The 26,884-nt window shown below is 31.9% G+C and overlaps 2 protein-coding genes across 2 annotated transcripts; one reads left to right on the top strand and one right to left on the bottom strand.

Moving 5' to 3' along the window:
- Nucleotides 1-1,125: 1,125 nt before the first annotated feature.
- Nucleotides 1,126-1,575, top strand: LOC112422041 (uncharacterized). The gene has a single exon (XM_024784758.1). The coding sequence runs from the start codon at nt 1,126-1,128 to the stop codon at nt 1,573-1,575; it is 450 nt and encodes a 149-aa protein (XP_024640526.1).
- A 13,442-nt stretch (nt 1,576-15,017) lies between these two features.
- On the bottom strand, nt 15,018-19,297 carry LOC11408656 (uncharacterized protein At4g28440). The gene is made up of 3 exons (XM_024783168.2): nt 19,141-19,297; nt 18,265-18,497; nt 15,018-15,558 (listed from the first exon to the last, which is right to left on the bottom strand). Exons 2-3 carry the CDS (start codon nt 18,485-18,487, stop codon nt 15,374-15,376), a joined length of 408 nt encoding a protein of 135 aa, XP_024638936.1. The 5' UTR covers nt 18,488-18,497; nt 19,141-19,297; the 3' UTR covers nt 15,018-15,373.
- Nucleotides 19,298-26,884: the final 7,587 nt, after the last annotated feature.

Raw genomic sequence — 26,884 nt, 5'->3', positions numbered from 1 at the left:
TGTCTTCTTAAATTTTATGGAGGAATGGGATCCAAGGATATTACTTCCTTTAATGTGGCAATGCTTGATAAACAAGGTTAGAAGTTTCAAACAGATACCACTAGCCTTATTTCTAGACTATTTAAGGCTTGTTATTTTTCTAACAATGATTTTAGGCTTAATTACTCTTTTGGTCCCTTAACTTATTTTTTGATTTCGTTTTGGTCCCTTAATTATTAAAAGTTTTGTTTTGGTCCCTTAACTTACTTTTTGGTTTCGTTTTGGTCCCTTAACTATTAAACGTTTCGTTTTGGTCCTTTAACTTACTTTTTGGTTTCATTTTGGTCCCTTAACTCTTCCTCCGTCAACCACTTTGGTCCTTTATGTTAGGATGAATGTATTAGAGTTAAGGGACCAAAAAATAAGTTAAGGGACCAAAACGAAACTTTTAATAGTTAAGGAACCAAAACGAAACCAAAAAATAAGTTAAGGGACCAAAAGAGTAATTAAGCCATGATTTTATAGGTTCAAGACTAAGAAGTAACCTGGGCTATGCGTGGAAAAGCATTTTTACCGCAAAAATAGTTATGAAAAAGGTGCAAGATGGCGTGTAGGTGCATGTATTAGCATTCCGTTTTTTTGGTGCACCCTGGATTGCAAATGGCATGTCCCTTGCATACGACAATCCCACTTTTGCGCCTTTAGCCCATATTAAGGTGAAGGACATCATTGAACAGTCTGATAAGGTATGGAATGCGCCTTTCATATATTATAATTTGTTTGATCCAAATACAACTCAATTAATCTTGAGTATACTGTTGCATTCGTTGGTTGATGAAGGTAAATTGATTTGGAAAGTTGAAAAGAATGGTATGTATTCAGTGCGTGTAGTGCATATAGACTTTGTGTTAGTGAGATAGCAGATAATTATCATTTACATTTATCGATTTGGAAACTTTAAGGCCCCCGCCCCCTAGAGCTCGTCTAAGTAGTAGAGGCATGCATTGTCCTGTCGATTGTGTACTTTGTGGAAGTAATTTTGAAGATAATATTCATATTCTCTTAGAGTGTCCTGGTGATGTGCATCTTTGGCGAGAGGTTAATTTATAGGATAAGATTGAGAGGGCATTAAGGAAAACTTATAACATGGATGCAATGATTTTTAGCCTCTTGTCTCAACTTAATCCGTCTCAAAGTTCTCTCTTTGCCACAATCTTGTGGAGTATTTGGAAACGAATGAACCTTAAGTTATGGCAACAAAAGACAGAGACCAATAGTCAAGTTGTAGCTCGAGCAACGACCCTCCTTGATGAGTGGAAGGCCGCACAATGCATAAGAAGAGAGGGAGGTGCACCTAGAGCTGTGAATCAGCCGGAGCCAATTCGACAAGAGACTATTCGATGGCAAAAGCCAGCAAGAGGTCGCTACAAATGCAATATAGATGCTTCCTTTTCTTCTTCACTTAATCGTGTGGGTCTTGGTATGTGCATCCGAGATGATGCCGGAGAGTATGTTCTTGCAAGAATCGATTGGTTTTATCCCCTTTGTGATGTTGTTATAGGTGAGGCAGTTGGATTACATACGGCACTTCAATGAGCATTTGATAGGTGAGGCAGTTGGATTACATACGACACTTCAATGGGCATCTGATCTACAATTTGATAATGTTAATTTTGTAGTAGACTCACAACAGGTTGTAGATTCTTTTCATGCAGACATATATGATCATAGTGAATTTGATTGTATTATTAATGCTTCTAGACAGTTGTTCCATGAAAGCTTTCAAAACTCTCATGTCGAGTTTAATATGAGGCAAACAAATGTGATCGCTCATGAATTAGCTAAGGCATCCCCATCCGAGTCTAACCCCTATATTTATGATGATGCACCGTCATGTATTTGACACATTTTATATATTACAATGAATTGATCTGTTTCACTGAAAGAAAGAAAAAACTAAGGAATATGACAATTCTAAACGGGTAAATAGCTCCAAGAAAATGTTTCTAAATTTTTATGCCCTATTTTCTATAAAAAAAAAGGTTAGGAGAAAGAGACAGAATGATAGAAATTGTGGAGCTGAAAGCCAAGAAATCCCCATACTTAATGACCAATGTTGACAATACGTACCGTGAGACTTGATGATTGGTGACATATCTTGTTTTTATTTTACATATTATTGAATTTAACGCGTTTAGCCACTGATGATTTTGTTTTGCATGCAAACTCTTTTCGTGATCAATCTTTGGTTTGTTTACAACAAATGTACAAAGACAGTGACAAAGCTCGTGAACTGAAAATGGCACAAATTGCAATTGATACTATGGGAAAAGGTTAGTTTATTCATAGATTTTACTTGTTTGCATGTGTGGTTATGCTTTGTTTGAATTATGTCGGCTTCGATTGTGACCAATATTTCATCCTCATAAAATGTTAAATTAGTAATTTTTAATATCATGATGATTTTCTTCTTCTTTTGTTAGCAAAATATTCCACCATATATTATACACACATATATGACTTAAATATTTCCACAAGTGTCTAGTGTCTACACTTTTTGAAAAGGAATAAAGAGCCCACTGTAATTTGCATTTACAATTTATAATCGTGAGTGTGAAGTGAATCTCGTAGGCTCTAACCCTAACAGTAGTTGGATTGAGAAACTCAATTATTATTGTTTTTTCTCTATAGAACTATGACGACTCAATTATATATAAATTTCAACGCATAGGACATGCACAACATTTTACCAAATATAATAATAACAAGAAAGAAGAATTGAAGAACTACTCACACTCACTCATATATATATTCTTCAGAATCTACCCACAGGAGCTGAAAGAAAATAAAACAAACACGTGGAACGACAAAGGAGCAGAAGATTATCATTGTAAAACCTTTGTTTGATATAGGATCCTTGGTATTTAGGACACATGTGAACATGGACCCCATAAAATGCATATACAATATTAACAAAACATGGAAATTCATTTCGTGTGTCTATGTGTGTATAACAGAGAGGAAAAGAATAATTAGAAAATGACATAGAGTAATTAGAAATAAGACAACGTACTTGGTGTAGAAATATAGGCTTCCTCAATTTTGGTGCACAATTTGAGCATGTCGTGTGTATTAACCGACATTTTTTTTTACAAAGCTAATCAACAAAAGAAAAGAGCGCTAAAAAAGAAAACTCGCTGCTTTGATGCAAGTTCTTTATTCATCGTTAAGCTCGAAGAAATCAGAAACTGGTAGCATATTCTTTGCATTGTAGAGGCTATGAGAGTTCACAAATTATCGAAAAATAGTTAGTGTTAGAATTGCAGAATATGAGATCTGATTTGAAGAAATGAAATTCAATTAGATTGTGTTTGATTGAGTACGGAGCTCTTGCAGAATAGATGAATATGGAAAGAGAGAGTCAGTTTTTGGGGAAAATTCAATGAACCTATTTTTTCTTCTTTTTGAATATGCAAGAAATCCATTTGAAATCAATGAAGATTTTTCTTAAAAATATAAAATCTATGAAGAAGCTACATGTATTTGAATTATTGAGGTGTGATTGTAAATTTTGTTTTAACAAAAATGATTTCATGATTCTCAGAGACGAAGGAGATGCGTGTCCTTTTAATTTTTTAAGTTAGTTTGAATAAAATAAATATAAAAATTAATGGTGTGCCTCTAAACCTGTGTAACCGCTAAGCAGGTAATAAGTTTTTTATAATCGATGATGTGGACCAATAATTAAGAGAGTGTAAGAGTGATTATCCTTAACATCCCTCATGCAGTATGTATCGAACGTAAATTAGTCCTTTTTCTTTTTTTTTTACATGATTCATTTTTAACTAACTAAGTACCAATGCAGATGCAAAGAAATGATAGTTATGTTCTCAATTTGATGACAATTAAATTGATGGAAAGAGAAAAATTCAAATTTAAAATTGGTAGATAAAAGGTCACCAAGAATTAGGGGGAAATGACCTTTAATACCACATTAAATGCACTCGTGAGACTTGCTAAGGAAGCTAGGTAAAGTATTAAAATATATGATTCTTCTGCTTTCTATATAATTTACCACGGTTTAGGTTGTTTTTGTTGAGAGAAATATGGTTTAGGGTTTGCTATATATCGCCGAGTTTGCATGAAAATTAGGGTAGCCGAGTTTCTAATTTACCACGATTTAGTTTTTTTCAGAGAAACATGGTTTACGGTTTGCTATATATAGTCGAGTTTGCATGAAAATTAGGGTAGCCGAGTTTGCATGGAAATTAAGGTATTTTGTTTGTAAACGTATTAAATAAGTGTACAATAACTTGTCAAAAAAAAAAAGTCTACATAAACAATAGATATATACAAACGATGACACAACAAGATAGGAATGAAAAGCTCATAGCAAAGAGAAATATTAGGGATTGCAGCATTTTAGAGGGAAATTATTAGGTTAAGTTGCTGCAAACCTAATAAAATTAATAAATAAGGATAAGTAAGAAAAAATAGAACTTAATTTTCGCATGAAATTAGAAACATAATTTACCTGTAGATAAACATTAAATGCAAAAGTGTTGAGGGAAATTAGGCGAGAGAATTAGGATAAAATTAGGTTTAATTTTGCGAGACGGGTTAAAATTTATAAGTAAGAGAAAATTGTCAGTGGCGTAGTGGTGAAATTGTTGAGAAGAAGCCATTAAGACTCAGGTTCGAATCCCTGCAAAGGCTTTTTTCAATAAAGATTCTTTAGATTAATTGCGTGGAGAAAGGAGGGAAATTTTGAGATTAAAATTAGGGTTAAGGATAGCTAGAGATAAGAGATTTAATGATTTGTTTAAAAGGGCGATTGATATTGGATATCAATTAATGGAAGCAAATTGAATCTAAGAAAATTACCAGTGGCTTAGAGGTTAAATTGTTGAGAAGAATCCATTAAAACTTGGGTTTGAATCCCTGCAAAGGCTTTTTTCAATAAAAAATTTTGGGATTAAAATTAAGGTTTAATTAGAGTTAATGATAGTCTGACGGGTTAACATTTATAAATAAAAGATTACGACATCATACACCATTCACCGTATTTCCATACACAATTAACAATGTTTTTTTGTCAAACTTTTTATTTATTTATTTTCTTTTAATATAGAGGAGGATTTTTGCAGCACAAAATTTGAGTTATGACACCACTTTTTGAACATAAATTTCATTAATCAATATAACTACTTCATTAACCATTGATTTTACCTCGTTTAAAAAATTATAAGAGTATATAGATTTCAAAAGTGGTTAACAACACAAACTTTTTGGGTTAATGCAGTGGTGAAATAGGTAAATGACATAATTAAATTTTTAGTGTTACAAGTATCTTTCTCCATGATAATAAAAAATGCTAAAATAAAAACATTGTTCACCATATAAATACGATGAACACGGCATGGTGTCGTATAATCGTATTTGTATGCATAGAGTGTGTTCAAATAACATATTTGATAAATTAATATGATAAGGAGTGAGAATGTTTATTATAAAATAATGTAAATTTTATAATTATATTAACTTTCTGATTTTTAAGTTGCTAAACCATTTCCTTTAACAAAAAAAATTGGTAAAACTAAAAATATAAAATATAAAATTTTATCGATCATATATGTAAATATTTTGGTGAAAATTTCTACAGTAATTTTTTTTTTTTAACAAGCAAAAATAGAATATATTAACACCAATGAAGAGTCCTTATAAGCATAAAATGTGCCAACAAGGGCCTAAAAAATTTACAAACAAACCATTATCAACCAAAGGAAACAAAAAAAAAAAAAAAAAGAGTTAGCCGATGCCAAGCTAAACAAAAGACCACCACATATAAAAGTTTAAACTAATATTTGCATTAGACGTCTTCAATCATAAAAAATAATGTAATTTAACTTCATCCAACCGCTCGTGAACGGAGTTTTCCATGTTCTTGAATAATCTATTGTTTTGCTCGATCCACATTACCCAAACACAACAAAGCCAAATAATCTGCATAAAAGAACGACGAGCTCGAAAACCACATGAGGAATGAAAAAATTGAACAAAATGGTCCTGTAATTGCTCCTAGTCGGCTGATGAAACACCAACCCACAACCTAACAAGACTCCAAAGGGAAGCAAGAGAGGGGCATGAAAGGAACACATGATGAGCCGTCTCTGAGACTCCACAACCTGTCACGCATAATTGCGAGGGATGATGCGAGTCACCAACCTATTCTATATGTCAAATTAAACCTAAAGTAGCATCCAAACGACGAGTCTCCTTACTGTGAGCAAAGTATACACATCCCTGACTGAATAACCGCCGTTAGGATCAAGCCTCTATTGTCCCTCATGTAGAATTAGACTGAAAAATCATGCAATAATATCCTACACTCCCCTAACAGTTCCTCCTCCCCAACCCACAACCGGCGGCGCCACTGCCAAGCCGCCCCACCATCCTCCCACCCTAAACCGCACATATCCGCTACAACCAAGTCGAATAGGCGCCGAAACCTCACACATAAAGGAGCTCTCCTAATCACGGATCCGTCCAAAAAAAACATTATTTAGCCCCATTATCAACCCTTCTCACGAGACTCTCCTCAAACCACCCTCCTCCATCAACACCTATACCATCACGAATATTTACTACCTCTCGTCACCACGAAGAACCACTCCAACCCCATCCACCATGAAAATTTACGTAGCAATTATCATATCTCATCTCATATTAAAAATAATAAAAATTTGGTTATTATAGATTTTGAAGTTGTTAGTTGGGTTAAATTAATTGCTTCTGTCAGTTGGTACTGGTATAGGACATTAAAGAACAAAAACCCTTCAAAGAAAGGTAAGGGGCATGAACAGATTCTCTATGCTCATGTACACGAAATGTCCTTTGTAAATTGTGTTTTCACTTTGCCTGTCTTATGCCTATCTCTGCTTTTATCTTCACTACCAAAACAAAATAATTAAATCTTTAATTCTGTCACATTTTACTTCTGCAATTGGAAGAATCTCTGTTGAATTCAGAATGTTAGTAGAAGATGGGTGACTTTTAATTTGATTGTTTTTAAAGAAAATGAAACATAGAGCACACTCTACTTTTCATAGCACTTTTTTTTATAAAACAAAAAAAATAAGAACTTTGTCATACAAACTTTAATTTTTCAGTCTTTGACATAGTTTTCATCATTAGTGTAACACAACCAAAGTCATGTGTGTCTCTCTTGGAATTTTGAGGAAAATGAATTATGTCAGAAGGATATTGATCCTTGACATGTTAATTTATAATTAAACTAGCAAAACTTAACAAACTTAGATTAATTAATCAGATCTATGAAGCACGAACATTCCTTAGATTATGTATGTTTTGGTATCGGACACGCATCGATGTTTGATAACAACATATATAAATCTATTGAATTATGTGATTTTATCAAATTATTATATATCGATATTAGCGTGTCAGTGTTCGTGTCGTGTTTGGTGTCCGTGTTTAGATAAATAAAAATCATTACATAACTGCACCATCTCTTTTTTTAGCATGTATAAATAGAGAGAAATATACATATACTTTTGGCCAAATTAATTCTTGTTTTAGAAAGAGGCTATGCCTTTTTAATATATGTCATCATTACTAAAAAATACCACTATCACACCTTGCTTATGGAAGCCATCAATGTCTTATAGTAGTGCTGCTGCACATGGAAAATTAAATAAATTTTCAGATATAGATATGAAAATAAATGCATCTGATATGATGGTCATACTCATGATGCTGAATTTGAAGGTACATACATAACATATATATGTCTGATAAGCTCTGTCATTAAATTGGTTCAAACTAAAAACATCTTGGACTCCAAAAAAAATGGTCTTGTGATTTATTCATATACTTGAAATCCATCATTAATGTCTTATACATGGATGTAGTATGTGCTAGTAGTTGTACCCTATCGCTGTTCCTTTTCCATTTTGAATCTTAGGAATTAAGATTGATAGGTAGTTATCAATCACAATCATATACCTTACACGATACTGATACTTCAATGTTAATAATAATTTTTAAAAATAAATTAATTGAATGTGATTACATGTGTCAGTGTCGTGTCAATGTGACACATGTTGAACACTAAATATATCTTCAATTAAAAATGTCGATGCTACATATAGGTCAATTTTAATAGTCAGAAATGTATATTTGGCTATATCTATCTTTAGTTTTTGATTTCTTGTACAATTTTACCTGTTGGCAAAAGAAAGTTGCTCTAACTTTTCATCTTATATGATTTATTCTTCTCCTAGTTTTCACCCTAGAAGCCTCATCTTCCATTAGCTAAATAGTATTTTTGTGAAAGCATATTCATAAAAGAGCTAGATCAGCAATAAGGCTTTTTGTCAAATAAAAAGTAACGAATTAAAGTTGCCATACTTGGATTCTGTTTATTCCACTTCATTAAAAGTTATATCTTTAAATGTATTACTGTCAAATAACCTTTACATGCAATTGGAGTTTGTATGCATGTAACAAAGTAAATCATTAATATAGCCTCAAAATTTAAATATTAGATAATTTAGTCTTTAAAAATAACAAAATTTTAAAATGATTTATTAAACTGAAAAATCGTCGATTACATTAATCAATTTGAATTTTCTGTTATATTATTAAATCGAAAGATTATTTTAAAATTTTGTTAATTTCTAAGACTAAATTGATTCTACAATTTTGGAGATTAAATTTGTGATTAGTGTAATGTGAAACATGGTGATAAGGATTTTGGCTCCAATATGTGTCACCCTTTCAAACAAAAGGATTGCTCTCAAGCTATGTAGCACTGATACTTGAAATTAGAGACATGTCCGATTATCCGATAAAGATGCAATGTTTGTGATTACATACAAATTACATGTATTTTCTTAAATTATTACCGATCTCTATGTGCCCGTATTCGTGCCGGTCCTATGTATTTCATCATCTTTGTATTTTCCTACTATTCATAGCTTTCAAGTACACAACTTGGAACTGTCTATGAGACTAGTACTGAAGTTATGAGTTATTGATTTTCATGTATTCCATCATCTTTGTATTTTCCTGCTATTCATATATAAGGTCTATTTTCCGTACTATGCATTCATAATTAAAACAAAAGGAGCGTTGAAGTGCATTTATTTTTCACAGTACCCTACATGCCTAACCTGATTAATTCTCTTGCATGTTGCTCACATTTCTCTATCTCACTATGTTCCCATTTAGAAAATGGAAAAGTCCTACCAACAAAAGAAAACCTTATTCTAGCTTTCTCTTGATCTCATTTTGCATTATTTTTGAGAGATTCACATAGTAAACTGGCTATAGGACATAGTTATAGGTGAAGGCTTGTGCTATTAATTAGCATTGGACCACATAACATGCTTGCAAATTAATCATGAGACTGAAATGTGTTTATGTATAGCTAAAATTAGTAAGTTTAGATCTCTTAAAGTCTTAACATATGACATATTTAGTAAAAATATTTGAAGTGTTCAACAAGACGCATGCTAGGTAGTTATTAGCTAATAATCACAGAAGTTATTACTTGTGCATAAAGAGAACACTTATTTGATGCCAAAGTCTTCACTAGATTGGCAAGATCTAACCAACATGTTATAATTGGTATATGCTTTTTTTTATTTTTGGCTTTTATATGTGTTTAGTCCTTCTAAATAGGGATCATTTAAAAAATGGTCCATGTATTCCTTAATCGTGGCATTTTGCCCTACCAAAATTTAATCATTTAAAATTTGGTCCCTCACCCCACTTAATCACTGCCACATCACTAGATTAGCTGACGTGGCACGCTGACTCAGCAAAGTTTGGCATGAAGTGACAAAAATACCCCTAAGTAATTTTGCTGCTCTCTGATTGAAGGAGGGGTATTTTTGTCACTTCACGTCAAACTTTGTGATTAAGTGGGGGGAGGGACCAAATTTTAAATGATTAAATTTTGGGAGGGAAAAATGCAAGGATTAAGGAATGCACAAACCATTTTTTAAATGATCCCTATTTGCAGGGACTAAACACATATAAAAGCCTTTATTTTTTAAATTGGATATCTTCTATGTGTAAATGCAGAGATTAATAACTCAAACCATGTAAGATCATAAATAAAGACAAAACTCTTTCTCAAAAGTCTTAACGTTGATGCATTTTTATGGTTGGATTCGAACTTAGGTGAAGCCTGAAGTTATGATTGATTATTAGATAGTAAAAGAGAAATTGATAAAATAATTTTATTAGTAGAATCATACTAATCCACTAATGATCAATGCTAATTGATTGGCCATTATTTATTTAGTGATGAATGAATGTCTAAGAATATAAATATTTTAACTATAGTTTAAAAAACTGTTTGTTAATGTCAATGAGTGGGAAGAATAATAATGATGTCAAATTCAAACTTGTATAGTTAATGAAAAATATCAAAATGTCAGCAACTAAAGACAGGGCCAGTTGTATCAATGATGAAAAATTGTCCATGTGGCTACTCATATTTCATATTAGAGTTTCTAAGGCACATGTGACACCACATGCATGATTTTTTCTAGGTTAGAAAACAATGTACATTAAGTTGCTATCTTATATTATCTTTTAGAAAGACTTGTGTCTTCAGAACAGTAGTATTCTTTTTATGTATTATTCTTCTGCAGAGTATCTCACTTTTATAGTTATATTTTCATTTTTTAAGAGAGTGGGATTGTAAGTTTAGTCTCTTGGATTCTTTATCAACAGTGTAAGTGGCATCAACTGTATTCAATTTTAGTTGAACATTAAGAAAAACATGAACTGAACAAGTCAACATTTCACAGTAGGAATGTCATAAATGTTGAAATTGCTAAAATTGAGACTGGGACAGATTATCTATCTATATATGTATATTTTGCAACATTGATACTAATATGTCATCACATGCTGTGAGTAATGAAATAAAGTGGCAAATAATCAGATTTCTTAAGCATGTGATTAGAGATTATTAGAGATGAAGGCTAGTGTGTAAAATAGATAGTTTGTTAAGATAAATCAACCCTTTAAATAGATGTTTGTAAAATATGAAAATCGAACTTTTCTATACAACGAAACTCATTTAAGATGTGACCGGAGATTCAATCTCAGACAAATGTATAAGATAGAAATTTTGTTGAGAGAGATCAACTCCTCAAATAGATGTTTGTAACTCTAGATTAGGTCATACTTTGAGTTGGAAAATACCCATGAGTTCACCCAAAAAAATAATAAAGTGGTCACGAACTTTAAATTTATTATTATTTATAAAAAAAAATCGAGAAAGAAAAAACTATTATTTATTAAACTGACACTATATAAAGACTATTTTATAATTGTCTCTTAAAAAGTTTGAACTCATTCTCTTAAAATTACAAGGTCAAATTCTTAAATCTTACTAGTGAACTGACACTTCATGCAAAGGTTTATTACTAATTAGAGATAGGGTTTATCCATGTATGATATATAGCTTTCTTTATGTCTAAAACAATGCCATTATGCAAAATATAAAGTTCTTTCATCCCTTACTAAGCTAATAGATCAAAGATTGTTAATTTAATTTAAATAAAAATGATTTTGTATTCATTTTTTTCTTTTCATTGTATATATCCAATCCTTCACCACGTGTGTTTTGTATTATTACATTGAACGAATCCATTTTCATTACATGCATTATTTCCTAATCAAAAGAAACCTAAAGCTAGATGTTATAAAGGAGCATTGAATCTCTTGTAAATGAGCTTTGCAGTGGAAACATGAGTTAGTAAGATATCAAAATCAAACTTCCCTATGAAGCGAAACTCAATATCATGTACTCTATTTCATCACAAGTACCGTCCTTTGTTATTCCTAATAATTTTCAACTAGAAGCTTTAATTGAACATGGTATTTATAATAAAGATTGGACCACAAATAGTTTTATGTTCAACTTTTTTAGTACTAAGGCCAAATCGTTTGGAAAGAACCTAAGTTTATATGTTAGTTTGACGAACTATGAATTACCATGGTCTCTTCCCCTTAGTCTTGAATGGTTGATAAAAAAAATATACATGCACAAAGACAGATTAGTATGTAATTATAAATTAAGATATATGATGGTTAATTATATGGTAACTATAGGATCACATTCACATTGATCTCCCTTTAGACTTGTGCAATTCCAAATCCAATATAAGAAGCACAGTATGCATGTGGGTAAAGTTGATCACATTTGACTTCTCTATATAGACATGGCTGCATTACAAAAAGTTAAATTAATGAGTTGAAACATGAATAGTTTTTTTGTGAGAGGTTGAAAAATCAATAGTTGATATTGAAATAAAATACACAGAAATGCGTTATACATTAGTACAAATATCAATATTTAATAATTAAATTGAATAGGAAAGGCTGAGTCTTTGAACAAACAAATGTCTGAAGCCCCCAGCTTATTAAGATATGCACACCTACATCTTTGTTTACTTATGAATATTGAAGTATGGTTAGAAAGAACAATATTTAATTTTAGATTGAAGATAGTATACTACATAGTGAAACAATAATATCATGCATTCAATTTCAACAGAAGATTTCAAACTTGTTAGTTAAGAAAGGTTTAAAATAAATGTTATATGCCACATTTGGTAAAGCTTTTGCATTGTATAATCGACTCGAACTAACTGAGTTCTGCTACCACCCCTATTAATTAATCTTGGGTTCACATTTATTTAGTCCTATTTCATTTATCTGCATCCTACTGTCTGTATTAATTTGTCCATTACCAACTATATAAAGTACATTTTTTAATGTGGTATGTGACTATCATGATGTACATTATTGGTCATCCATTTGTTTTCTTATCCATTCTTCTTCAACAAAATTGTTCTTCCCTCATTTATTTTTTTCACATATGAAACATCCAAATTGATCCTAGAAATTGTAGAATTGTATGAATCTAATCATATACATTATCATATTTCAAAATAATTTCTGAAATTACAAAACTTTAATTAAATTCGTCCCACCTCAAAAGTTTGTAGAGACTAAAATGACATTAAATAGATAATATAGAAATGAATGTAAAATTAAGTGAATAATGTTAGCGATGCAATTGGTAACAAATATAGATCCAACTTACGATCTTTATTCACATTTTATAATACTAAAGATCATTTTAAAATATCGATAATCCGAGGAATTCTTTTGATACAATGTACAATTTAAAGGAACAAATTTAATATTTACTATTTTCCTATTATGTATAAATATGGGCCATGTGAGTGGTCCTTTCACAAGTATAAAGAGTATATGATAACGTATGGAGCTTGATTCCCACTGATCATACGAAGACAAAGGTGGTATATATGAGTAGGGTCTACTATTATACCCACTTGTTTGTCATCCTTTTTTGTGTACAACTAAGCCATTTAGTGGTAGCAAGTATGGTGAAGATGGATAGACCAACATTTCCTCTACTATAGGAGTTTTGTTTTTGTCCTCAAACGTATGTATTAGAACCTAAAACTCTATCTCCAAGATTCCCCTCTACTTTAATATCATGTTAATCACATGCTAATTTCTTGTATATCCAATATTATAATTACTATCACATGCTAATTTCTTATATATGTCATTGTTTGAACAATATTCACCTATCAAAGATGTGTCTGGTATTCAACACCAACACATATGACTATGTTTAATTATTTCTTTTTTGTATATAAAAAAAAAATTGTTGATGTATACGTGTCAATGTCAATGTTTCATACGACTTCATGTACACTATCTTTGTCGAACATAAGTGTTTTTGTAATCATATCCACCGAACAGAAACTGGTTTACTATTTTTTGTTCAACAATTGCTTAGCCATACTGTAGCTGTAAATATACCTTAAAAATATATAATGAAAGGTCATTTTGAAGCAAAATCAATAATGGAAGATAGTGTATAAAAAACATTTGTTTGAATATTTATTGCAAAGAAAAGAAAAACTTTGGTAGTTTACTACTGGACTAACTAAAGAACTCTACTTTGATCTCATTTACTTAGGGACATGGATTTGATTAGCGTAGGGCATGGTTTGAACTTTGAACCACAAGCACAAAGACAAGCCTTTTTGAGGTGCTGTCCACAAGCTTTTGTTGTCATGTTGAGGAATGTCTCATGTTGAATTATGAGTTGGGGTCAGCCGCATGATTTTCCAATTGTTAATGAAAGTATACAAACCACTTATTCAAACCAACTTATAATTACATGGCACATGATTAGAGTGTTTGGTATGGCGCTGTCTTAAGCAAAATAGCAGTAGAAAACCACGTTACCGTGGACAAGCTTCTGCTTTTTCACGGCTAGTGGCCTTTGAGACGCACGTTTAGGCCATACAACACTAAACCAAACAGGCTAGATATCGAACATGTTTTTTCAGAAAACGGCACTTATCAACTGTGATAAAACAAACATCAGGCAGACTGTAACAACTACATTTATGGTAGATCTCTAGAAATTTATATCCACGTGTGTACTAAATGATGTAATCCTTAATATCAGAATTTAGACACCAGCCAAGTAAAATATATAACTTAGATTATCTTTTCTTCAGAGTTGTTAAATGACGACCAGAATGGCGCCATTGGCCGCAATGGCATGTTTTTTACGACTTATTTTTGACATTTTGCCATATTCCACCCATTGACAACACTTTTACTACTAATGATTTTCTTATCTTTTGCATTTGCAGTAAGCGTCATCAGATGGCGATGATGGAAGGCCAGATTTTTTCTTTATAAACACAATGTTGCAGCCTATGCATCACCATGGTGGACCACCCTTCACATATTGAATCCACCATGCCATTCTGCCATGGTGGTGCAGCGACCTTTATTTAAACAAAACCATTTGCAGCTAAAAAATAATTCACAATCAATTGATAATGCTGCAATCAATCTAGGATAAGATTTCCATTAGGAATCTCGAGAGGCTATCAGGTGGTGGATCACGATGAAGATTGTGATTAAACAAAGGGTTGAATCAAGTTATACACATCCACATGCCATATAAAATATTGTGATGCATAAAATCCAAAGTAGACAAAGATAAACATAATTAAAATATAAAAAGATAGACATAACAAAAAGTATAATCTGGAACCCAATTCCCTTTTTTTCACCATCTCATTGGTAGTTAAAGCTACAAGATCTATAGACTTTGATGCTTGCAAAGATAAAGAGTAGCTGGTGGTAATAATGGCTACACAAATTTATACTTCTAGTAAGGTGAATTGCAATAAGCATGATCATATTTCCCATAGGCAAAAGTAGGTTTCTTTCTTGGATTGTTTTGATTCTTCATTGAACATTTCAGAATGCTCCCAACAAGTCATTAAACGGCATTCACCAGTTCATACTCAATTAGGGACAAGTTATTATCTTCCTTGACTGTGAAGGCAGCTGGTTCTGTGAGTTCAATACGGCCCCAAACGTCCACACCAAGTCTCATCGTTCCTTTGAACATGTCAATTTTGGCATTACGCACAATGATAGTGGAGCCTTCTGTCATCAAATCCACTGAAAAGAAGCAAAATTAGAACTGAAGGAAATAGGATGTCATGAAAGAAAACTCAACTCATTCATGGCCATACAGACGAAATTAGGACACAGGTGATTTTAAATAAAAACTTATCAATTGCACTCGTTAGCATTTTCCTTTAAAAAAATTGTTTACTTAGCAACTTAATTTGAAAATTCTGCATAAAAATAGTATTCCAAGACTGTTATCTACCACATACATGGAACTCTTATATTTCTCTGTTGAATACAGCTTAACATGTATTACTAACTATCTAGGGTTAATTACAATCTAACAATTCATGGTAAAAACATAGGTTGCCCTATGTTGATATCTTGTCTCAACTAGAGATAGGAGTTGCTGATAGCGGCGGTTGTTCAAAGAAAAAAAAAAAAGAGTTGCTGATAGCAGATTCCGACGGCAAGCCAAAAATCTGCCATATAAATTTGGTGTATCTGCCATATATATATATATAATACAAGATTGCATAAAGAACTAAAATTCCAAAAAAGAAGAAACTATAGAAAAGAGAAGAGAGTGTTTCAAAAAGACTCCTTGATTGTATTTCGCCCAAGATAGATAGTTAATTTTTCTTTTCAAAGCTACCTTCCCACACAAAAAAATAATAATTCTATAGCTACAGAAAATCTGTATGCTTGGGAATCCTTGATAATTAAATTTAAATAAAACCAACATTTTACCATGACTGCAGTTTTAGATGGTGTGATAGCAAAAGAAAATAGTAACAAGTAAAAAATGGTAAACAAGAACGAGAAAAGTAAGAATAATTAAAAGAACAGATTAAGATGTTCTCTGAACTGGATGTATAGAGGACAAAGCCACAAAGGTGCGAGAGAGAAGAGAGGTAGAAAAAGAAGAGTAAAATGGTTAGTATCTGCTTAAACATGGTACAAATTTTAAGATGATATCTCGGTCTCTTAGATTTGTTATTAGGTGACTCACAGTTGTCCACACTCCAGATGTCCAATGCTATACAAGAGGGTGTGTCAAGATCCGTTATCAACTAGATAGTAGAGATACGGTCAAAGTAGTCCTTATTAAGGTTAAGGTAAAACTCGCCTCTTGAACTGGCTTTTGGGGTTAAGTTAGACCTAACCAAACTTCTTTTTTTTTTTTGAGCAAAGACCTAACCAAACTTCTTAAAGGTTACTCAAGAGGAAAAGAGAGGTCCTGTGCATCTGCACAATATTCTCTACATTGTTCTGTTCTTGGAAGGAGCTAGTCTCCACTGTTTTTAAAATTTACATCTATCAATAACTTATTTCCTTTGGTTCTACACTTCTCAGAAATGCAACGCACGCCAAAGTGGAATCTTTTAAAATTTCAAATCATACAGTTGGGGAAATCTTGCATCTGAATATTTGATTAGCATTAGTATAGAAGAGGGTTCCTTTTTCTTCAATATCTCTTTAAAAACAATAACTGTTCAACCAAATTCTATCACGTATTCAGAAGGATTTAACAAATAAGTGCCTAGAAGTTATCCCAGATTATGGCCACTGCAACCATAAGAGTAATTATTACGCAAACTACCAGACCATTTTAACAGGTCACACAAACTCTTACTAGATTTAGACGGAAGCACTAAAATATTTGTGTCAGCCTATGTCAACCAAGTACATGAAGAATTAATTTTCAATTACTTTACCCTACAATTTCACAGACATTGTAGATAAAAAAACCTAAGTTTTTATAGAATGAGACACCAAAATCAATGAGTTCTTCTGTCCCAAAATCATTGAGATCAACTAAGATAACAAACAAGGCATATCTCATGGCCAAACATGCCAGCAATCATTCAGGAAAAGAATATTCTAATCAATATTAATAAACCTATTAAAAAAAAAAAATATTAAACCTATTGCACATTTAAGGATTTTGGCTTCAATTGCAGTCAGTTAGCAAAGCAACAAACTCTAGAATATGATTTGATCCTTACAGGATAATCAAAAGATTCAGGCTGTTCAGAAATTGCCTTCTCTGTTGGCTCTTTAACATTGGGTTGCAACAGGCTCAGATTGGATGTGAAGCAAAATTTGAAAATACATAGTTAATAGTGTTGCTAAATCTCTATACTTTTGAAAACTAGATGGTAAGGTCTAATGAGACATTTTAATCAAGTGACCAGAATGATTCAGATATGTTAAACACATTTAAGAATTTAAGAAATGATATTTCTTACTTTGATTTCTATAAAAACTTGATGCAGCAATAATTTATATGATTGATTTTAGTGCTAGAACATGCAAATGGATGCGTCATATAAGATAGATATTCAGAACCTTGTAAGTATTTATTTTCACTTTACAGGCATACACTCGTCATTTAAAAAAAAACATTGCAATGATTAAACCAAAATTACTTTAGAGAGTAGCCTTCTGGTTCACATTACACAAATTGGACACAAATTACAGATGCCAATGAAATTGACAAAATAAAACGCTTTATGGATGACAAATACAAGAAGTAATATACATCAAAACAAACATGAATGATGCCCACGAAAGCAAAAAAAATAGAACACGCAGCACATGGAACATGAATACCCCATGGAGAATAATAAAAGAATGTTTGAACTCCAGCCCCAAACATAAAATTCAACAAAGAATCTACAAATACGATGACAGTGCAACAACATGATGCAGTAAGGAAAACTTGTAAAAGAGTTGAAGTGATAAGTATACCCTGTTCATGTCTTGCAGTGAATATGATCGTCCCAGTCTCATCACCGACCAAACATTCAGCCATTCGCATATGGCGGAGTTTAAGTCCATCAGGACGATCGTTCTGATCTACCAATTTAACACTAACAACCTTCACAATTATGGTGTGTCCTCTAGTCCCTGGAAGAAGCTGATCAACCTTACAAAACACCGGCTTCCTCAATGCTGGTTTTGAATCCGGCATATTAACGATCCTACAAAAGCACAGAAAACACAAACAAACTCCACTAAGACAACAGAGAAACTGGATCATTGCACACTATAAGCTATGAAGCACAGACAAAGACATGGGCACCGGACATGACACTGACACTGACATGGATAAAATTTTGAGACAATGGCATAATTCAAAGTAATCACTTGTGTTAGTGTTGTGCCGGTGTCAGACACCAGACACTCTTTCGATCACAAGTGTTAATGCTACATAATACAACTCAAAATTAAATGTATGCAAATTAATGGGTTGTACCTAATTTTTGAATCTGAACTAAAACACATGTAACCAAACTAGCCCGGATTAATCAAACTAGCTCCCAGCTTAATGGGGTAAGAAAAATTTGATCTTTTTGATAATTCTAGATCAAATATTCAAAGCTAGGGCAAAAAATGTTTAAAATATCAAATCAGAACAAAGACAACAATAAGAATCAAATATATACCAACTTTCGAATTCATTCAAACCCACTTCATATTTTCTAAATGCAATTCACAGAAAGAAAATTAAAACCCTCAGATTGGAACTTGAATCAACAAAATTTTGAATTAATTTTTTTAACATTAGAATCGTTAACACGAGAGTTGAGAGTGATGAAAAGGGGAAAGGAATTGAAATTTTACCTGAATATGAAATTTGGGTATGAGAGCGAGCGAAAACGAGAGTGTTGTAGTAGATGAAACCAGTGAAGCTCCGTTAGTTTAACTTTGGATTAACATGTAAAAAATGATGAAATATAGGCTATTTTAATCTCAGTAATTAGACAATTATCCTTAAGAATAACAAAACTTCCATTAGTCATAAAATTGCACAATGTTATTCAATTATTTACTCTCTTCCTTAATTTTTTCGGTTAGTCAACACGGCATGACATCTGAGTCTATGTGGCATTTACACGTGACTGACGTGTCACATGGAAAATTCCCAATTTTATTTTTTATTTTTTTGTACTTTATGTGTAAATACCCCTTAAAATTTTGCACTTATGTGCAAATTGTCCCTTAAAATTTATAGTAATCAAGGAAATTGGTCTTTGTGACAAAAATATTCTTTTGCTCCCAATTTTTTTTATCTTTATCATGATCAGAGGCTCTTGATTTAAACCATGTAGCAGAAAACAATCAAACAAGTTGAGGATATTGTCAAATTATTAAAACAATTGAAACTTGTTTTATCGTTTTGATTTCAAGCTTTTCTAAAACAAGTATTCCAAGATTATTTCTTTTCAAGCTTACTTGAAAAGAAAGTTTACCCTGCGAGGTGGCATGACATGTCAGATATTTGGCAGTGATATGTAGACAGTCAAATGTCATGTCATATTGACTAACGAAGGAAATTGATTGAAGGGACAAATTGACTAACGTTATGCAATTTTCTCAACTTGAAAATTGAAAATTGAAAATTTATATTTAAATATTTTTTCTTGTAAATTATAGTTTTCTCTAATTTGAGGTTTGCAAGAATCTACTAGTTCACAATTTTTTTTTAGTTTTGTATTTCTTTCTCTTTGTATTTGTGCTTCCTATTATATTTGGACTCTTTTCCTTTTGATCGAATAGACATTCTCTGTTATAAATAGAGAATTTCATCACTATTGTAAAATACTGGTTGCTCTATGCACCTCTTGAATTGCTAAACCCCTAAAATCTATCGATCGAAAGTTACACTCCAATGGAAAAGAGCTGTTTGGGAGCTACGATCTATAGGTTTTGTGCTTTTGGAAGTTATGATCAAATAACTCGAGTTTTTTTTTTAGCAAAACCGAGGGTGCTATAGAGCATTTATCTCGTAAAATTAACTTAGTTTTTTTACTAATTCAATCAATAGAAGAAGTTTATTCATAATTGTATACTATGTTTTGTCCTTGTGAACTTAGTTATAGGACAATTCGTCTGGGGTTTGAACCCCAGAACCCCGACCACCACAAAAAAAAAAAAAAAATTAAAAATACTATGCTTTACAATTTTTGCTTTACAACAATGCTCGTTCTCAAATTCTTCTTTTCTGATTTTCTTCCTCCTGTAAACAAAATGTATTCGATGATTCGTCAACAAGAATGTAAGCTTCAAATGGCTCTTTTACCTGATCCTAATGTCTTGGCTATAAATTCATCACAAACTTTAGCAAACTAAACAAAAGAAACTCAATTTTAAACCTAAATAAAATCGGAAAGACCCCCAAATTTTTGGTCTCGAATTGCAAGAAAATTAATCATACAATTGATGTTATTTCCTGCACAGGTTTCCTCCTACATATCGAACAATTAAATCAATCAACAATGCATGAACCTAGGTTTGTTAAACTTTCAAATGGTAAAATAGTTCATGCTTTGTTTAGTGGCATTGTTCATTAACATAATCCATTTTCTTGCATAATGTTCTTATATGTTCCATATTTTTTATTTACTCACTGCAATTTAATGCTTTCCCACGATTCTTGTGTTATTCACGAATTATGAAGATGATTGGTAATGCTACTCTTTTCAATGGTCTATACGAACTCGTGCTTCCTGAATTTGTTTCATACACTATATAATTGATACATTGACTGTTCGGTTCATGTTGATGATATTGTATTGTAATTTTGAGTTTTATTTTATTTCAAAAGTTAATTAGAAATAAGAATTATTTTACAAAACTATTATTTTGACATCATATGGTTATATAATTGGTCAAAGTTGCAATTGTGGGTTGATATTGTTGCTTGCAATTAGCCGTATTAGTAGTTCCTCTTCCAACTCTTACTTTCCCTTTGACCATGTTTTAATAACTTCCGAACCACCAAGCCTACTCACTATATAAAAAACTCTCGGTGCCTTATTGTATTGCAGAAAAAAAAAAAAAAAAAAAAAAAAAAGAGGACGAACACAGATACTTTCCAAAAGGAAAAAATTTGTTTTCTTTTTTTCATTTACTTTCTGGATAAACATCTACCTGATAAATTAAACTTATAGTTGTTGTTGTTCTGTTACCTCCATCACTAGGAGAAGGATCTGATGTATCCTGGAGAGTTTGCGCACATTGAGGCGGACAAATTCCAATGACAGCCTTCATGATGCCTCAGGTTAATACTAACGTGTTCAATTTTGCATTTGTTGTTATTCGAAGTTGTAGTGACTGAGTTGTTATTTGAAGTTGCGGTTGCCGGTTATTATTTAAGTTGCGGTTGTTGTTTACGACTTTACGCATCAGGTACAACATATTGTATCTACTGTTTTTCCTTGGGACATGTCTGACATTATAGATTAGGTCACCCTTCTCCAACTTGTTTTTCAAATGTACGTAATAAAGTTATATAGCCTGGAATGCTCATGAAGTTATTTGGATCTATATATGAGACACCATATGTGAAACCCGAATACGAGATACGATACGGATATGATACTGCATTGATACGTCGATATAGAAAAATTTCAAAAATCAAGATAATATACAGCTGGGATACGTTAATAAAAAAATTATATTATTAAATGTACAATATAATTATAACCATTTTTTTTAATATGCAAACATTAACAAACAAAATAAAGGCTCGTAGCACATCAACATAAATATAAATAATATTGACGGTTAAGAGAGTGACGATTAGTCAATTACATACAAAATATATCTCAATAAAAAGCACCATAAGTGTTATACTATATCCAAAAGAAACTTTGTTAGTGATATACTATATCGATCCAAAAAAGAAGCACTATACTCAAGAGTTAAGTTATTTTATTTAACATTAATTGGAAATTATTGGTGCAGGAAGTATCAGATAATTATTTATAAAAAAAAAAATTAATATTCGGATACTCTTCTGATACGTATCGGAAAATATCGGACAAATATCGATGCAGGATACGCAGGGGATACAATACGTCAACCATTTTGAAGTATCAAAACTTCACATCATCGTCAACTTCTCTGTCTCCAAACCCTTCATTTAATCCTTGCTCGACTCCATGTGAAATTTCTTGCTGAAGGTTGTTTCTCAACGTATTGACAACTGATTCATTATACTTTGCTCTATAGTGCCAGTTTTGTGCTTCAATAGCTACCTGCTTTATTCTCTCTGCTAGCTCCTTGTTTTTACGGTTCATGTTCTCTATCTCTACATCCTTTTCTTTTATCTTCTGACAACCTTTCTCAATGGAATTAACAAGAGAAGTCATGTGTTTTTGCTTCATATCTCTTACTCTTTTTGACAATTGTTCCTTCTGTGAAGAATTGAATAGGAGTAAAATCTCAACAAACAAACAAACAAAAAAGTCATACAAAATTAATAGTTTACTATCCAAGCATAGCATCCATTTCTATAAATTATTCAAAAGCAATAATTTTTCAAGATGATAACTCCTAATGAATTAGGAAATGAATGGCCTCCCAAATGCAGAAACTTCTACACAAAATGACTACATTATGATGTATTTGAACATCAAGTTGATTGAAAAAAACCCAAAAACATATAATCATAATCTCTGTAGCACCGACACCTCTGATCAAAGGTGTGCCCTGTATTCGACAGATGTCGGTGTCACTGACGCATTTGATTACGTTCAATTAATTCATTTTCTCAAATTACTGGTGTCCCTGTCTTATGCGAGTGCTTCGTAGACCATAATAGGAAAGACGGAATATTTCCCGTTTTAGTTATTTGTACTTTTCTAACAATCAAAATATATTTTGAATGTGAAAAATTTATATATTCAAATATGTAAACGGGTATCATTTACTCAACTATTATGACTAATCATTCAAGTCCATTAGAACCACAAAAGTGACAAAGCTCTTTGTTAAATTGAAAAAATTTATAATCATCTCATATAAATGTTTTTGGAATTTTGCATTGAAATTTAAAACCATTACTTTGCTGTGTGGACATATATTATAACTGAAATAAATGTTTCAGTGAAAATTAATTTAGCTTTTAACAATTTTCTCGCGGTTCAAGTGTGTTTGGATAAAGTAATTGGGAAATTTTAAAGAATTTAGAAGTTTAGGTAATTTAAATGATTCAATTAAAATATTATCATTTCTCAATACTTTTGTTTGGATGTAGTAATATAAAATTTCATTGTCATCATTTTTGGGCAACTTTTGTAAATTTTAATTTTTTGGACCAAATTTGAAAATTGAAATTAGGGGTCAATTTGTAAATTTCAAAAAAATTGGGGGGTAAAATTATAATTTTTGAAAATTTTGAGGGGTCAATTTACGATTTTTTGTAAATTTATTGGGGTCAAATTAAAATATTTCGAAAATTTGAGGACCAAAATTTGAAAAATTATAACAATGAAGAATTTTAAAATTCTCTAAATTTAGCTTGAAAAAAATACTTCATAAATTTTCATCATTTTGAAAATTCTTCAAATTATTATCCAAACAATGAAATTCACCTCAAAGTATTTGGATTCCCTTAAAACATTACATTCCCTCGAAACATTCTCCCATGCAAACACACTTGATCTCAACAAATTAATCTCGGATATTTATAAATTGAAAACAGGTTAGTACCTTTCTTATAATAAAATGAAGACTAATTTGTCTTTCATATAAAAATATTATAGATTAACTTCTTGTTAAGGATATGCCTCTCAAAACATGTGAGCGACCAATCAACCTTTCCTCTCAATATTTTTATTTTGGTTTATTTGTTTGTTATGTTTTGTTGGGCGATTGTATATTTCAACGTGAAGAGGTGGACGAAGTGAGATTCTCTTCATTTTACAATATAGACACAAAAATTGTAGCAGATCCTACGATTTGATGCATTCCATCACCATTAATTATTTTATTATATTTTATTTTATTTTTTTCAAACTTTCTTGTGCGTATTTGTTTACGGATGCAAGAAATGAAGATGACTATAAACATAGAGGATCTTAACCTAATTAGTGATACCACTCTTTCCAGAATTTTCGCTATTCGCCTTAACATATACCATGAGTGGCATAATATAAATTAAATTAAATAACATTGAGTTAATTTCTATTTTGTAATCATTTGATTTTTTTTTATGTAGATTAGCATTCAAACAAGCACTAATGTGTCCGTCTGTTCGTTATTCTACGGCGCTTCTAATAAATAAAAAGATATATCAATATTTATTAAATATATTCTTCATATCAATAGTACTTCAGCTCCATTCTTCTTCCTCACGCGAGCTTATTAAACATATATACCTGCAAGAATTTTGTACACTTTAAAGTTTAAACATATGTACACGTTTAAAGACTAAACCATAAATAAAAACAAAGTAAAATTTACTCACAAGTCCAGCTCCAACACCAAGACTGAGCAGAATCTTGATCACCTCAATCGTCACCTGCCGGCGCAATGAACGATAAAACTTTTGAAAGCACTCGACAGTAAAATGAGTCGTCGTGGTGGTAGTAGCGGCGATGGGCTGAGGCTCCACATCAATTCTGATTTCAGTTGGATCATTTGCCATAGTTGCTTAGCTTTTGACTTTTTTATTTTGAACTGCCGAGTGAGAGTGAGTAAACTTTTTATCTCTCTATCTCAAAAATCCTACAATATAAATAAAAAAAGTTTGACCAAAAAAAAAAAAAACTTGTTCAATTATAAATGAAAAAAATTCTTATTTAGTAGAGTGTAGACATGACATGATACAAACTAAATAAAATAAAAATAAAAAAAAGAACCGTTGAGCGGCGAGTTGTCACAGTGCCAACAAAAACATCTTACTCTGTGCGCGTGTAGTTCGATCGATCAGGAGAGAGAGAGAGAGAGAGACCAGAGCTAAGGCCACAAAGTAGTTCAACACCCCTTTTAGAAATTCCACGAAGAACCAACGTCTGACTCTTCGGTACATCGCTTGAAATGTTGCTAGAGTAATAGGTTGATCAGCAGCGTCAACCTCTTCTGCAACCCGCCTCTGCGGTGGTGGCGATGCGACTGGTTCAACTCTAATCCTAAGGAATAATTCTTCTGCCATAACGAAAGTTGGAGGGAAACTAACTATTATGGAAACTTTAGACGACGATGAATGGAACAGTACACAATTTTACTATATATCTTGAAATTTAAATTCTGGATATAAGATCTAACAAGATCTTAAAACAATTAAACAAGATCTAACAAAAAGTTTCAAATTTTACTTGCATTCACGCACATGATAATAGTACACAATTATAATATATCTTGACCATAATCCACGCACATTATAATAAATCCTGGCTATAATCCTACTACTTATTCTTAAGCACACGCGCACATTATAATAAATCTTGACCATAATCCTACTACTTATTCTTAAACACACGCACATTATAATATATCTTACCATAATCCTACTAACTTATACTACCAACCAGGGGCGGAGTCACCCCCAGCTAAGCTGGGCTAGTACCCAGGCTCGGCTCCAACTTTTTTGTAGCAAGTCCAACCATTACTAAAATTTTTATCTTTTCCTGTAGATTTTGCCAAGGATTTAGATTCCGCAGGAAAGATATATCCGTAGGAAATGTGAAATTATCTGCAGGAAATGTGAAATTATTCGCAGGAAGGAAGTAATGTTTTGCGATAAATTTTTTGCCCAGACTCTATAAAATTTCTGGCTCCGCCACTGCTACCAACCATCTTCAACTCCCATTTTTCTCAAGAGATTATGACCACGCGAACCATCATAAACTCCAATTTTTCGTAATATAACATATCCCTGAAAAATAAACATAGTGAGTGAGAGAGAGGGAGGTGCGGGCAAGGACACTATACTATCCAGCCACGCAACCCACATATATAAATTTATATAATATAATAAATATTTTATTTATTTTTTGTGTACGATTATTTAATTTTTGGAATATTCAATGTGCACCAAAAAAAAAGAAGGAATATTCAATGTATATGCGGAAATTGAATCCGGCTTTGCTAACAAGAGTTATCGATACTCCGAATTCATTTTAATTTCTCAATTCATATTACTGCTAATGAATGCATGTAATTAGTTATTAGGTAAAGCACAATGAAAAAGATTATAGGAAATATCCTTGAATGAGGGTTGTTGAAAAGAAACTTGGTAAAATATCCTTTTATGTAAACTCTTTTCTTAGTGACAAATACTTACATTTAAACACATAACTTTGGCAAATAAATCACACGGACAGGAAAACAGTTTTGTATATTCCATTGTTGTTTTCAAATACTTACACTTCATATATATATATATATATATATATATATAAATATAAGTTAAGACAGATACACCTCGACACTTGCAGTTTTTATCAATTGGCATACAGGACAAACGTTGATAAAAGCATTTTACAACGAGTAATGATACATAGACACCCTTTATTCCCATACATCCTTGTACACCCCATGCATTAGGAAGAGAGAAGAGGAGAAAAAAAAGAAAGTG

The sequence above is a fragment of the Medicago truncatula genome, chromosome 5 (genome assembly GCF_003473485.1).
Source record: "Medicago truncatula cultivar Jemalong A17 chromosome 5, MtrunA17r5.0-ANR, whole genome shotgun sequence".
NCBI classification, from domain to species: Eukaryota; Viridiplantae; Streptophyta; class Magnoliopsida; order Fabales; family Fabaceae; genus Medicago; species Medicago truncatula.
The sequence above is the reverse complement of the archived record's forward strand: the minus strand, read 5'-3'. Positions and strand labels throughout refer to the sequence as shown.